Genomic DNA, 16154 nt, shown 5'->3' on the forward strand with positions numbered 1-16154 from the left:
CTGCTTACCCCATTGGCCCACTGAATGGATTCTGACAACAGGTATCATAATAGTTACCAGCCAAGAAACAGAAAACACCAAGGACAGAAAAGTCATTTTGAAACACACCAGTCAACGGACAATAAAGACAATGGACAGAATAGACATAGTAATTGGTGGCAGTCAAAGATCAGCTAACATCGGGGTGAAGAAAAAAGAACAGAGCATTTGAACACGATAGAGTTAGTATAACCAAGGAACAAACGTGCCTAAGGTAATTAGCATACAGGGGATCCAAGACAGGTAAAGCATATGTGATGACATAGAATGCCCATGGCTTGACTGACCATTACCAGAGATATATGGTGATCAGGCTTCTAAAGCAGCAGGGAGTTGGAATTGTATTTACACAGGAAATGCACTTCACCAACAAGGAACGTATTAAGCTAGCACATGCATTGATAAGTATTCTCTGCTACTCCCCCTATTCCTCATATTCAAGGGATGCTGCAGTTTGGGTCAAAGGAACTGTCCTGTTTCAAGCAGGACCAAGAGGGTAGATTGCTCTTGGTGCATGAAGTTCTGTCTGGTCAAGAGATAAGACTGCTTAATGTGTGCCCCAGCAGTTGCAATTGCACATTTTCTATGAAAGCTGGTGGACGTGGCCATCCTGTGGCTTGATATTCCCATGATCTGGTCAGGGGATTTCAGACAAGACAAGAGGGCCAGTATTTTAACTATAGTATAAAGACTTCCATGAATAAACCCTGGCTGGTGAAGCCCATACATAAATGCAATACGCTGACCCCAAATTGTTTGAGGATTTGGCTACTTGGAGGAATCTGGGTAATACAATTGAGACAGGTACTGAGCTAAGGTAATCAGAGTGGGTAAACAGTTGAGGGAACCGCAACAAACTACTATGATGGTTCATCTATAAAGGGGATGGTAAATGTCCCAGGTTCTTAAGTTATATACTAAGGCTGCACTAAGATCTGCTTTTTTGTTATTCTAAAAATCTTAAAAGCATGAATAATGTAAAAGTTTAAAAATACAAAAAACTATTCAAAAACATGATTATGAGAGTATTACACACAAGCTGTGTGAGAACATCCTTATTACACACACAATTCTTATGCTGACAAAAACATTACACACTATTCCCAGGGATGCAATGTTGGCTATCAGATGTCAATGGAACCAACTAATCTAAATCTAATCCTGCCTTTTCCACCTGCTATCACTGTATGATCATAGGTTGATTATCCAACTGTTCTCTGTGTCAACTGACATATTTTCTTTTTGCAAGCTTATTAAAATTAGCTAATTACTGGTAATAAATGCTTTTTGAGAACATGTTACAAGACATATTTTGGATGGCGTATTCAATATCATTGAAATTGATCATTTGTGTATCTGCTGACTAGCACTGGTACTGACAAAAGAATAGTATATTACGCAGCATGAGTAGCACCATAAATTATGGAATTAGCATGTGATCATAAATGTAGTTAACTATACATTATAATAATGGTGTGCATTGCCACAAAAAGATTTTGACACAGCATCCTCTACCACATTTGTTTCTTATTTTCACTTGGAAATTAACAAAACTGTAATTATGCATCATCTCTGTAGGGACCCTAACATCACTGTTACACACCATCTCTGTAGAGTCTTTAATATCACTCCTACAAACCATATCTGTGGGGACCTTAATATCCCTGTTACACACTATTTCTGTGGAGACATCATTGTCATTAATCATTGCCAGTGTACACTATATTTGTGAACTCAATAGGTACTTAACATCTCTCTCCTTTATGGGAACTAACATCTCTCTCATTGTGCGCTATCTCTAGTGGTTAAAATGATGGATTTCCAAGAAAAGAAAAATGAAAAGAGAACCAAAAGTACAATGCGCTTTGCAAATAAATCTCAACAAGTGAACTATCAGAGTGAATAAATCTTTACCACAAGAATGTAACTTTATAATAGGATATGGTTAGAAATGGTTGTCTTTAGGCTTATGTTGTGCCATCTAACCTGATCTTAATTACACTATGCATTATGCAGTTTCAGTTCTTCTATGACAATTAAAAAATATTTCAGCATTGTGTTTTTAGATCCTGTGAGGAGAGGAAAGACAACTGATGCTTTGGCCAATTTCAGAAAGAAGGCAATTTGAGTTTAAGATATAACTTCAAAGACATCTGACTTCACTGTGAAAAACCACTACATTCAAAGCTAGCTTTTAACTAAGATTTAATTTGGACAAATTATTGCACTTCAGGGTCTCTTTAAATGGGATGATTTAAATAAAAATAAATATACAAAGTGTAGTATTATAGGTTTAGTTGTAAAGGCTATTAAAATAAACTACTATCCATAGTAAAATAATTAAGTGGGCTATATGTAGCAAGGAGGTTCGTTTTTTGACAAATTATACAGATATTTACGTGCAGTTTTTGCTACCAACAAAATCTTATGCTCAAAAGATAAAGGTGCATTAACTGCAGTACCCAGTGTCTTCACACTGGGATGTGGTTGTGCCCTGCTACCAAACCCCGAAGGACAACATTTTAAGTTGATTTGTTTTGAATTACAAAGCAGAATTGTTCTTTTACTAGCTCAGAACAAACTAATTTTAGCTTGATTAATTACCTGATCTTTCTAAGACATGTCAGTACATCAGAAGCAGAAGGTGAGTCTGTCCATGGATCAACAGAGATCTGTGTGACAACAGCATACATTTGCTATCCAAGGCCATAGGCTATAATCAAGTGTACAAGAGGGATCGCATAGATGCTTAACATTGAGAGAAAGAGGATAGAGCCCTGGGAACGTTGCAGCAAAGAGCCTTAGCAGTGGAGCAGAGATGATCAACTGTATCAAGCCGATTCAGGAAAAAAATAGAGAATCCACTTCATGTAGCATTGGATTAAGATACATGTTTTCACTATTGATGTTACTGTCTCACTTTGTAATGAAGGTCATAGCTACCCTGTTGCAAAAATGCTTTGATCGGATTAGGTAGATCCGTTCTGAAGGACCAATATTTTTCTTGATGAGAACAGCAAGTAGAATATGGAGGCTGATGGTTTTCATGAAGTAGTAAATCTTATGATATCATTACGAGGAATTGGTTAAAGATTCTAAACTATGACTAAGTAATAGAACGAAAATCAGATATAACTAAACCCACATTAGAAATATCATTTTCATCTTGAATTTTGGCCTTTGCACCTTAAATAATCTGCAAAAATATTCCTTAACATATCACAAAAATCTTATGAAATTAATCCAAAAGGCAAACGGGTTTTGGGGAACTAGTTAGTTCTTTTTATATTGGTAAGAGTTTCTGGGTAGGACTGCATGCTTCATCAACGAGCCCCTTACATTAGTTGTGCCTTTTATGTAGTGTTTTTACATGCTAGTATATCTGTTTTTCAAACTAGACTTTAGCTAGAATCTCTCCATTTCATGATTGTTTTGTTTTTAATCTAATAAGTCATTTTGAAACCAAGGGATAAATCTGCTGGCTCTATATTTTTTAGAACAGGCGTCCCCAACCCTTTCTGCAACAGGAGCTAATTATGTTCAATGAAAATCATCCAGCCATTAATACTAGTGATGTAAATGTGAAGACCCCATCCAAGAGTGTCAGCAGTGATCACATTGGTGCATTAGGCAAGGTTTCCAACAATAATGTCAAAAAAGGATGCAGCAATTTGAACTGAAATATTACATGGGTCATACGTACAAACCATCGCTGCAATCAACCTGGCACAAAGGTATAAATACGAGCAATACATCTTTCCAATTTAATTATTAGCTTTAAATACATTTTGGAAATTCATAATTTTTTTACAGACATCAGCTTATGAGTGGTGAAAATATACACATTTGCATCTTGAATACATGCTTTTTAATTTCTGTCTGCATGTAATAATTCAACCAAGCAAAAGCTTCAATAGTCGTAGGCTGGGCTGCACACAGGAGAGCTACTTACAGGCAGCTAAGAGCTACTTGTAGCTCACGAGCTACTTATTGGAGACACCTGTTTTAGAAGCTAATGTAGGCAGCATTGGGGGTTGTTTACCTGTTAGGAATTATCTCAATTTCTCGTGTTCTTTTTGCTCTGGTCCTTTTCTAAACGTTATCCACAATGCTCAGGCATAATTGGGATGCATCTTAATGCAACACAGACGTACACTCCACTTTTCCATCCACTGTTGAAGGCACCACCATCTACAGCTTCTATTGAGGTACTTGTATCTGTACTGATCACTCTTCCAGTGCAATCAGGTAATAGTCATAATTATGACTTTCATATTGGGGGTATCTTGAATTTATCAGTTGCTCCTTGCCATATTAGTCATTCCTCTGGAAGTCATTCTTCATATTAAATATTGTCCTACGCAGGCACATAACCCCTTTCATATTTGAGGAAAATGTCCTACATTTAGCTAAATATTACAAAAAATGTGTCATAACATAAATGCAGTGCAGCACATTACAGTTCAAAGCTCTACTTCATATAATTTATGCCTATAATTCCCACCTTTACATTCGGCCATAGTAAATTCCCTCTGGTCCTTCTCTTGATTCTTGTATAGTGCCTTTTTATGCTCAGACATTGCTTACTCTTTGGAAACTCCCACATGTCTCTAATCCTTGTTAACTCAATCTCAAAACACTGTATACTTCTCACCTCTGGAATCGCCACAGGGTTGTAGGTTGCAAACCTCTGCCTCCATGGCATCGCCAGAGCAAGGTTTCCCACCATTCTTAGGAGGGGGGTCTTCACAGCTTCGGCTACGGCTCCTCACCCCTCCACTGCATTCTACATCACACGTGGACCACTCACTCCAGGGGGTCCAGGCTCCGTTAACTAATAAGTACAGAGAAGATCCCATGATTCAGATTCAGCCTGTTAGTCATACTCCTTTATTCAGATTGCCCAATTTATACTGCACCCCTTATAGTGTGCCCTATTTTTTACTTCTTACAGTGCACATGCTCTGGCTCCTTAATGGGTCCCCTTTTATGCATCCTCTTCTTTGAGATCTAGTCAAACTGTGCTTTTTTATACATTTTCCTTTCCATTGTGCTAGTCATACTGTCATGTTGAAACTATTCAATCAACTAAGCGTGCCTTTCCTTTTTTACTACAAAAGTAGTACTGTGATAATGCTTTCCCTCTCACAGTGCCCCCTTCCTGCAGTCATCAGCATGCTGTGATACACACACACACATATGTGTGTACATATAAGTATATATATTACAGTTTTTTTTATAACTTATAACGTTAGTGCTGGTTGACCTATTCATACAAAATATGGCAGAGATTTAGAATTTTAACCCTTACAATTTTCAAATGTATGCTAATTCATCAAAGAGGGCCAGAGTTATAGGGCAGAGTGTTCAAAAAGTGTTCATTTCCTAATAACTGCGATACTGTTTCACAAATCTGCAAAGAATTTGACAAACCTTTTGCATGTTTAGTTTTCTGTTGGCATGTCAAGCTTTATGCAGATCAATCTAAGAGGAGTACAATTAAAGGGGGTGGTCAATTTAATGACTTTGGTGCCTTAACACAGATGTGCTTGAAATTTGGCAGGTCCTTATCATGTTTAGCTTACTATTCTGAGGTTCATGCAAATCCATGAAGGAGGAGTAGAGTTAAATGGGGTGGGTCAGAAAAGTGTTTGTTTATTTTGCAGGCAACTTTGGCACAAGTTAAAGAATCAGTATGATATTTAACAGGCTTTTAGAAAGTTAAGCCCAGTTGAGGAAGCTCAGGTTTCATGTAAAGTTAACCATTGGTTTGCCAATATCTTTGGTGGTTATCATGAACCTGTACTAAATTTGACAGAATCCTAGCATGTTAGTTACGCTTAGTATACTGAGGTGCATTCTAATCTGCCAGATGGGGGGCACAGACACAAGGTGTCCATTAAACTGTTCATTTGCTAGTAACTTTTGGCATCGGTTAACAAATCTACTTGGTCTTCAAAAGGTTTAATAAAGTTAAGCAAGTTAAACTCAGTGCAGGAATCTCAGATTTCGATATGATCTCATAAGGGGGGCAAAGGTAAAGAGAAGGGCAAAGGTTGAGGGGCCATTTGCAGTGTGGATTCTTGTGCAGAGGTACCAGAATTGTAGACAAATAATTCATAAGATAAATTACATATCAATACTACTTGAATGGACTACTCGAGTCTGCTGTCCAAAGTAAACACTACCAAATATTTGATTAATTAAATCAACTATATTCAGTAAGTATTTGATACCATAATTTCATCAATATTGTTTTTCTACAAATAAAAACCTCTCTAAGTGGGCTGTTTCTATTCGGATTATAAATTCACACACTCCATTTAAATGTTCTTGATCATAGGATTTAAACTTTTGTTTCTATTTCACTCAAATACAATCCAAGGCATTTCTGAGTTGTAGCCTCCACTGTCTGAAATAAAAATATAATCTTGCCACTTCAGGTGAAACATGATAGTAATGTTAATTTGTTAAGATTTTTTGCCATTGACAGAGTTCAGGCGATAGTGCGAGGAGGAAAGAGAAAGTTAGCCTTTAGATGCCATGAATCAAGGTATATAATACTATTGGAAACCAAGGGGCATATTTACAAGAAAGGGGACGGAACGCGGCATTAGCCTTCTCGGCTTAAAGCCGTGCTCCACCAATTTTGAAACGCATGGCTGCACCATATTTACAACAATACGGTGAGCCTTGCGTTTCCCCCTGCACTGGCGCTAATTTCAGCTGCTTAGCGCCAATGCAGGAACCCTCGCACTATAGTGAAAGGGTGCCTGTGTTGTAGGAATGATTGTTTATGTTCAGGAAGGTGTCCCTTCCTGCACATAAACAATCTTAAATGGTGATTTGTAACTTCTATATGTGTTGCTTTGTGCAGCACACGAAGAAGTTGCCACACGTCATTTTAAAAATTATTGTCTGAATGTATTTGAATGAAATGAAATCTGAGTAACTTACGTCTTCGACATTGCACAGTTATGTCATCAATGAAGCAATTTCAGTTGTCAACAGCGATGTTATTAATGATGCCATAAAACATGTCATGAGTGCTGCTGTTATAATTACTTTGAGTTACCTGTAATCGGTTAATTTCAGTGTTTTGTTTGTTTAACATGTTACGTTTTAACTGACAGTTTCACCTAACTAATATGCCTCTTTAACATTCATTTACTTCAGTGAATTTCTTAGTTTCTTTTAATGTAAAGTAAGTTATTAATGGCATGCTTGACTAAGCCAGCACTATGCCAGGCAAGGCATTCAGCTGTGCGCAGCGTAGGGTTGGCAGCTGGATGTGGGCCCAAATCCCCTCAGCCGACCAACCCCTGCAATGCATGGCCTTTGCTGCTGTGTGCAGCATGAGGATGCCTCCAAGATGTGTGTGTGTGTGTATATATATATATATATATATATATATAGAGAGAGAGAGAGAGAGAGAGAGAGAGAGAGAGAGATAGATAGATAGATAGATAGATAGATAGATAGATAGATAGATAGATAGATAGATAGATAGATAGATAGATAGATAGATAGATAGATAGATAGATAGATAGATAGATAGATAGATAGATAGATAGATAGATAGATAGATAGACAGATAGATAGATAGATAGATTGATAGATAGATTGATGATAGATAGATAGATAGATTAAAGATAGATAGATAGATAGATAGATAGATAGATAGATAGATAGATAGATAGATAGATAGATAGATAGATAGATAGATAGATAGATAGATAGATAGATAGATAGATAGATAGATAGATAGATAGATAGATAGATAGATAGATAGATAGATAGATAGATAGATGGATGGATGGATTAATATCTACTCTCCCATCAGTCTCTCTTGCTTCCTCTTCTAGTCTTTCTGGCGCGTAGCTATCAATAATGCAGCAGATGCAGTTGCACTAGGGCCCTGCAGTATTGGGAACTTCTGTACCTCATTTTTCCTCAATAAACCAGCAAAGGGTGCCATTTTTTTAGCTTGCTTAGGGTCCAGGCACTCTTGATAGGCTGCTATACACTTCAATGCCACTGTTTGCTTTTCCGAGCTGAGACAGTCCTAGTTTACCTGGACAGGCCTGAATAAAACAGGTACGGCTGTCAAATTCTGCTCCTTCACATTGTCCTCCAGGGAGTCGCTCCCGTAACACGTCCCTTCGCCGGAATATCACTCCTAGCCCACAGGACTGGCTACATGTACTCCAAGGGGTCCAGGCTGACAGGATACAGTCCACTGAAGAAGGGAGACACAGTTAATTAGCAGAAGTCTTTGTCACACTTGTGCAAGATGGACCTATAGAGCACCTTGAAAGGCCCACTATCTATCAAAGAGTCTGTGATTGGACAAGCTTGCATCTGAAAGACACACGGAAATCATAAAATCTAGTCACAGATCAGGCTTGTTTCTGAAAGTCCTGGGACTCCGTCACAGATCAGGCTTGAATTTAAAAGGCAAACAAAGTTGGCACACACTGTGACAGATGAGGGGGCCATCTGAAAGAATGGCAGAGCTTTCGAAGGCTACATCTTAGATCAGGCTTGCATCTGAAAGTCCAATACAGATGTCAGAGTGTCTATCAAAGATCAGGTTTACCTGTGAAAAGGTGAGCAGGGCTGCCAGATAGTATTTCACTGGTAAGGCCTACCTTTAACCTACCAGCTGCAAAGAGCACAGTCAATCTATATCTCCGCATTTTAAAATATCTAAATTTAATTCAACTGAGGATCCTACACTTTCATCAATAAATAAGACACCACATACCACAGTTAGCTTCATCAGACCCATCCTGGCAGTCTTGCTGTAGATTACATCTCTTGTAGTATGGCAAGCACTCCCCTGTGCCACAACTAAACTGCTTGTCAGAGCAGGTGCTAGGGCTGAGGGAGGAACCAATCCAAGGTGAGAACGTTGCACTGGGAACCGCAGTGTAAGGTGTACTTCCTGCATGAACAGGATATAAAAGCCATTATTTAGACCGGCAAAGGATTATCTTATTTATCAAGCAAAACATAAAGGTTGATTGGTATCAGATCAGTGTAGGAAGCTGGCTTTTTATGTAGTGTACCACAATGAGGTACACTATGTAGAAAGTCTAGACAACTCTTATTAGCTCATAGGGTTTAAATGAATAATCCCCAATGCTGTCTTTTTTGGTAGTGTGGGGGAGCAGTTTAAGCTTATCAGAGGGTAGTGTTAAGCATTTGTTCACACAGTGTCAACAAATAAGGCACACACTCAGGAAGAAACTCAAGACCAATTTAGAAAAATAACATATATTTTATAGAATTTTAGACACCAAGAACTTCGTAATCAGGTAAGTACTTCAGATGGTATCAAATTTTACAGTAGAAACAGTGGAAAATGACAGCTGTCAGATTTGAGGCATGGGTCTCGAATGCGGTGATGTTATCTGGGAGAAACATTCACTGTATAGGGTCACTTGCAAACAACTTACAGGACAGCTCTTCTGGACTTAAGGTAAGTAGGGGCCAAGGTCCAAGAAAGCACCAAGAGTTCTGTTTTACCTGCCCTGGGGTGTCCGGGTGCATAGTTGCTTTCAGTGGTGGTAGCCTTCCATGCTACACGTAAAAGTCCATGGGAGAAAGTGCCAGCAAGAAAGAGGCTACAAACAGGGACTTGGGGACCAGTGCAGCTGACATCCAAAGAGGGGCCTCAGCTTTTGAGGGTCTCTGGGGCACAGGGACAGTATTGGCTTCAATGGACTCGGGCTGTGTGGCTCGGGTGCATATGTGTTTTGTCCAGCAGGTGCGCGCTGTCAGAGGCTCTCACTGTGTGTCAAAGTCCTGGTGAAGGGGGCAGGACCCTGATGTCCCTCGTCTGCAGGACCCTGATGTCCCTCGTCTGCAAGGTCGGTTAAGGCATCAGTGGTGTCCGGACTGGACATGCAACAAGCCTTGGTTGCGGGAACTGCTCCGGTACCGAGGGTATTGGTGCAGGGAGACTCCTGTGGATCCGGACATCTCAAAATTTGGTGGGGAGATCGATGCGACCTCCTGGAGCATGAACACCTTTTGCTTTGGTGCTGCTCCCTTGGTGGGCCCAATGGAAAGATGCACTGGGAAGCTGCAGTTAGTGTATGCTGGTGCAGGGAAGTAGCTCCTTCACTACAAGGGAGATCTTTCCCGGTTGTTGAGCTACTGGATGGTACTCAAAGGGTTTAGGGAGGGTATCCAGCACTTTGTCAGGCTCGTCGACTGGCGAAGTACAAGCAGCCTGGATAGATTTGGCACCAGTCTTTGGTGCAGGTCTTCTGTTCTCTCTCTGGAGGTACTTCTTCATTTTCCTCGTTTCCCCATAGTTGAAGTCTTGACCTGATCTGTTTTCCTGGTGTTAAAGGGCCACCTACATTCTCAATTTAGGTGCATTAAGGGGAGTTGGGGTAGTAACTAATGGCTACTTGCCCCTGGGGTCACTACACCCCCTATATGACCACTTCCGATGGGGAGTGGGCATAACTCTATCCCAGAGTTCCTAATCCCACCAAAAGCATGATGGTGGAACCCTTCTTCCTGTGTTTTTTTTAAGGCAGCCCACCTTAGGGCTATAACTAGTCTATAAGTGAACATGCCTTTTGACTAGCTTATTTTCCCACCTGTCCTGGTGCCAAATGGGCATCAGGGCACGGGTGGCATCTCCCAGGCCTGGGGGAAGCCAGGGTTGCATATCAAAGGCTTTGAAGTCCCTGGCCTTGATAAGCTAAATCAATAGCCATCCTGCATGAGGAGTTGTAAACACCGCCTGCCAGAGCAGGCATTGTTTCTGACCTCTGAGAGCATGGGCTCTCACCTCCAGTGGGTCAGGAACTTGTATGTGGTGGCAGGCTGCAAGATACAAGTCAGCCAGCACACTAGATAGTGCTAGGTTTCAGGGGTACATCTAAGGGGCCCTCTGGGTTTATGTCATAATAAATCTAGTACTGGCATGTACAAATTTATTAAGACAAGATGTTCGATGCCAAAAACCATAGGTTTCATTAAAGTCATCATGTAGCTGGGGAACTCGTAATGACCAGTGCCCAGTACAAATACTTAAGATGGCTTCCCTGTTCACTTGTACTATCTAGCAATTGAACTAGACAGCACAGGGGCAGATCTGCAAATGCAGACATGTAATATAATGCACCCTGCCTTGGGGCTCTCAGGTCTGCTGTAAATATAATACATAAAGTGCATTTGGGTATGGCACACAGGGAGTTTGTGATGTCATGTTTTCAGAAGGGTTTGCACCCTTTCACGCATACTGCAATGGCAGGCTGCATACAAAGTGTGGGTCCCTTAGGGTGGTATAATACATGCTGCAGCCCTAGGGACCCTATTTGGTACCCTCTTTAGTACCATGCCCTGGGTACCATGGGTACTATTTACTAGGAACTTACAGGGGGTAGTAAAGTCCTTGCCAATTAGTGAACAATTGAGCATGTCTGCGTTAAAGAAAGAGCACTGGCACTGGAGCCTGGTTAGCAGGCTTCAGTGCACTCCCAGAGTCATAAACCAGCCTCTAGTAGTTCTAAACGGGGCGGAAAAAAGTGGTGGGACAACAGCAACAAAATATCACTTCCCTACATTTAGTAACACAAACATCCAGGTGGGTGACCAAGGTCAAGGGAAGAAGCAGTGCAGTAAGAAAGCCTGCACAAAACGCCTACGCAGTCAGTTCAATTACTTGCAACACACTGGACATGTCATATAAAAATTACAATGATGTACACTGTTTATTTGGAATATATGTTTTATGGTAGACAGGCATGCATATGAATGACAGCCTTGCATTGCAAGTTGATAGCCAAAAGGAATTCTAAAGCCTGGAAGTTGTGAGCCGGAAGGGCAGAGCTGCTGCATTCTCCATCTGTGGCTTTACTACAGGGAAGCACAGGTTAAGAATGCTTTAAAACCTGACATAAAATGAGTGAATGCGACTATTCTGAAATAAGGATTTAGAATAAAAGTTCTTCATTAAAAACACCTTATTTTAATCGCTCAAAATACAGGCCTTGCTGTAAGATATGCCCTTGTCAAGTTCTATTTAGGAAAACACCTTGAGACAGTTCCTATGCTGAGCTGCATGCAAATATATGGTCATTGCAGAGTAGCAGTTTTTTTCCCTGTTGGCTTGGATACAGTGAAAATATTTATGTCTGTGTGATGTATGTTTTATTCATAACATTTTAAATAAATTGACATGCTGTGGACCGTAAGACAAGAACCTAACATTCTTGGCATTCTTGGTCCTCCATGGTTGCACTTGATGCTTTAGTTATTTTGTCTAAAGCTCATGAGGACAAGTACTGCATCCCACATCAAATAATAGATCCTTTTCTTCTCTCAGAGGGCCAAGGTAACTAATTTAACTAGAAAGAGTAGTAACAATGTGTGCATTCAAGGAGGAAGAGGGCAACTGGAGAGTAAATGAAAAATGTAAACACAACTATATCACCAAAAGGCCCCAGATACCATTGTAGGAATTACATATTTATTTGTGTTTATTCACGATCTTTCATTACAAATGTTGTAGTATGTGGTGACATGCTTAGATCCAAAGATGCCAATATCTCCCATTATGGGAGTGGCAGGAGTGTGAAAAATAGCCACTTATGAATACTTTGAAATTAGATTATCAAAAATGAAATTATGAGATATTATTAAAACATTGTAATATTGAGAGATCCATTGAAGCCGAGGAACACCTGAAGACTAATTGCGGTTGGTAAAGGCCTTCTGCCCCAACATTCCAGTGTTTGTCTTTCAGTTTCTCTCTTTTTAATTCACAATATTTTACCCTCAGTGAATAGAAGGTTCCTATAGCATTGTAGCTCTTCTGCCTCTGACAATACTGGTTGTTGAATCCCTCTCCCTTGTTATAGTCCCTTACCCGCAGCTCGGGCCTAAAACTCGGTTTTGAGACCTTTAACAAACAGTATAGTAAGGGAATATGAAAGTTAGAAATCTTCTTTTTAAAATATACTAATTTCTGGTGAAGGTTAAAAGCATAAAAGGGAAAGTTCAATGGAAGACCAACCTCCATATTGTAAAAGGGACATCGATGATTAATATTATCTCCTTTTAATAATAATGTTTACAGGGTTTCAGCAGCTAATGCAAAATCTGCGCACACATCATGCATGGCTGGCCTACTTTTAATTGTAGTGCAGTTAATTTCAAAGGCTTGGCACCATGTAAAAAGAGTGCTAAACCACATAAATAGCAGAAATCATGTAGAGAAGGAGAATATTTGCACACTAAGAAACCCTTCCATACAGGACATCAAAACTGGCTAAAGGCAGAAACAGCAGAAATCATTCTGAAGGCCTTCAATCCCCTGGTTGGAAGACTGCAGTTTTCAGAAAGATTTTGAGCACAGAACAGCAGACTTGAATACAACACACTTCCAGTTGCACTGGTGGTGCAACTGAAAGCTTCACTTTTCAAATGCCAGTTTATGTTACTTTACTCTTCTAATACTTTAATTGGAGAATGCATTTTTGGAACAACAGTCATTGTATTTGGAGAGTTCCCTTTCGACTGTGGTATCTGTGTCCCTGGGAGGATTCTATCGTGGTGGGTTAACATATTGAAATCCCTGTGCTCATTGACTGGGCTAGCAGAACACAGCATTGACGCTTGGTGCGTCTAGTGCAGGACTGTGGCATTCATCCCGGAAAAAATACAGCTCCCAGTAATTTGATATGAGATATGTTAAGGCAGGCTAACTATTTTGGGGCTGATTTATGAGCCCCTGCAACACTTTTTTCCCGCCGGTGTTTTACTTTTTGTGAGACACCGGCGGCATAACAAATGCGCCATGTTGCGCCCTATTTACAAAGTGATGCATCTAGGCAGATGCGTCTCTTTGTAAACCCCTGCGTTACATTATACCTGCGTCAGGTATAATGTATGCAGGGAGGCCGTTTCCCCGCATCTAAGCCGCATAGAAGTGGTGCATTGAAATCTATAGGATTTCATTGTGCCACTTCTAGGACGCCATTGCGTCAAATCCTTACGACTGCCTCATAGCAGGTGTACGGGTGAGGCAGTGCTATAATTATCGCCCTCCCCCTGCATTGCTGGAGTTGCGTCGCGCTTCCGACACAACTCCAACTCTTGCGCCGACAGATACGTCAGTAATACAGATGTATTCGTCATTCCTTGCGACATGTCAAGTCATACAGTAAAATATGATGCAACCATCATGTCGCAAGGCGGGCGCGCTGAGAAGTGTTGCATCGTTGCTTTGTCGCAGCGATGCGACACTTCTCATAAATGAGACCCTTTCAATTTATTAAGCCAGTTTTCAAGCCCTCTCATATCAGTGTTTATATTTTATTTCTAACATATAAATTAGATTGCAAATATCCTGATTCCTCCCCTATATGAAAAGCGTCTATACAGTAAGTTATTTGTAGAGCTACAATTTGAGATTTGATGCTTAAGATTGGATATATTTTTCATCACTCTTTTTAAGGTAATCTAACTATTAAACTAAAAAAGATCAATCACAAGTCCACATAATCATTCCCAAAGTAAAGTACTGGCGGTATGATTTTACTCTTAATAATATATGTTATTTTTTTGCAGAATGGCTATATATCCCTGCTTTCAAAGTACTAAACAGATGCTATTCTAAATGTTTTAGACTCCATTTTCTATTGATTGCATTTAAGATGCTATTGTAGTTGTACTTTATATGATTTTTTAATGAACTGGCATGCAATGATCTAAAAAATGTATTTCATCTGTGCATAGTGCGTAAATTATTTTCAACAATTCCCATGGTAATGCACAAAATTGCTGTGTTGTTTCTACTGTCAAATGTATGACGTTCTCTGTCATTGTAATTGTGTTGTATGGTTAGACCCAAAAAGAGAAACGTTTAAAGTTGTCACTGTTTTATTAAATTAAGTATTTTGGTAGCTATTGCTTAATTTGAACAACAAATCCTTGACAAGTTAGTTTAGCTGTTTAGCTGGATGACTGTTAGACATACACACTTGTTTTTCAACACATTTGCATAATTCGCTTTTCATCCATATTGGTTGTGGTAGTTTCTGAGAGATGCTAAAATGATTGTATTGCTAGAGTGAAAACCCAGGCAAGAGCATGCACCATATCCATTTAGGTCTTTGACATGCAGCGGTGGGCATGGTGTCTTACGCTGCCCTATCACATTTTTATTCTGTGTGCAAGGGTAGGTGTATTACTTTGGCCCATGTTTGTGCCCCCAAAAGAGGAAGTGACCATTTATCATTCCTGTTATTCCCACATGCATGCACTTGTTGTGCACTAGCATAAATGATGCCTATAGTTTTTTTTTCAAATTGTCACAAACTTACTGGCTGTTTTCTAGCGACATAATTCTCAGGGCAAAATGTCTGCGACTTGGAAGCCCTATATAGCATTGGACTAGCCTCTATGGCAATTGACGAATAATCAAAGTCTTTCCATTTAACGATCAGCCATTGCACAGTGCAGGGAATTTACACAGCAAACCTCTAACAGTGGCTAGTTGTGGCCACCTTCCCCGTTAAGGGCTAGCAAGGACCTTCCCTTTCAGACAACGAACCCAGTGAAGTGATGCTGTCTCACATACCGCAGTGCTGTTCGTCTGATCCATCGAGGCAGTCCTCCTGGCCATCGCAGACAAAGGATGCATCCACGCACCCAAAGACCTGGCAGGTGAACTGGCCTTGGCTGCAGCGTGTGCCGGGGAAGGGAGGAAGGCCAGTCCAGGCCGATGGGCTTATCCCTGCAGTGAAAACAACATGTTCAGACTCACATTGAATGCAGCATTTAGAACACAAGTGATTGACTCACTGTAAGGTTAGACAGTGCTGCGTTCTGTGAAGGGCAAACCTCGCGTTTGACATGCTAGTAACTTGCCTTTTATGTAACCGTGCAGCTCTGCAGTGCCATTCCCAAAACACAGAAGAACTCATTGTAGCAATATCAGATCGATAAAAGGGTGATTCGGCGCTGCTAGTATGTGAAACTGTGATCCTCGGTTTACCCCCAGGTTTCTCGGACCATAACTTTAGCAACACATCAGCTATGTTAAATGCTTTTATTACTGTGGCAACACATGAATAATTAGAAGC

At 40.2% G+C, this 16154-nt stretch overlaps 1 protein-coding gene across 1 annotated transcript in view; it reads right to left on the minus strand.

Moving 5' to 3' along the window:
- LOC146796142 (SCO-spondin-like) overlaps positions 1-16154 on the minus strand; it is a 1481201-nt gene that overhangs the window by 958823 nt on the left and 506224 nt on the right. Inside the window, exons 54-59 of the mRNA XM_085631266.1 lie at positions 15646-15805; positions 14086-14112; positions 11431-11457; positions 8807-8922; positions 8114-8278; positions 4694-4873 (exon numbers count right to left, since the gene is read on the minus strand). Of these exons, the coding sequence (XP_085487392.1) occupies positions 4694-4873; positions 8114-8278; positions 8807-8922; positions 11431-11457; positions 14086-14112; positions 15646-15805 (675 nt within the window). The remainder of the gene's footprint in view (positions 1-4693; positions 4874-8113; positions 8279-8806; positions 8923-11430; positions 11458-14085; positions 14113-15645; positions 15806-16154) is intronic.

Source organism: Triturus cristatus, chromosome 10, assembly GCF_964204655.1.
Source record: "Triturus cristatus chromosome 10, aTriCri1.1, whole genome shotgun sequence".
Lineage (NCBI taxonomy): Eukaryota > Metazoa > Chordata > Amphibia > Caudata > Salamandridae > Triturus > Triturus cristatus.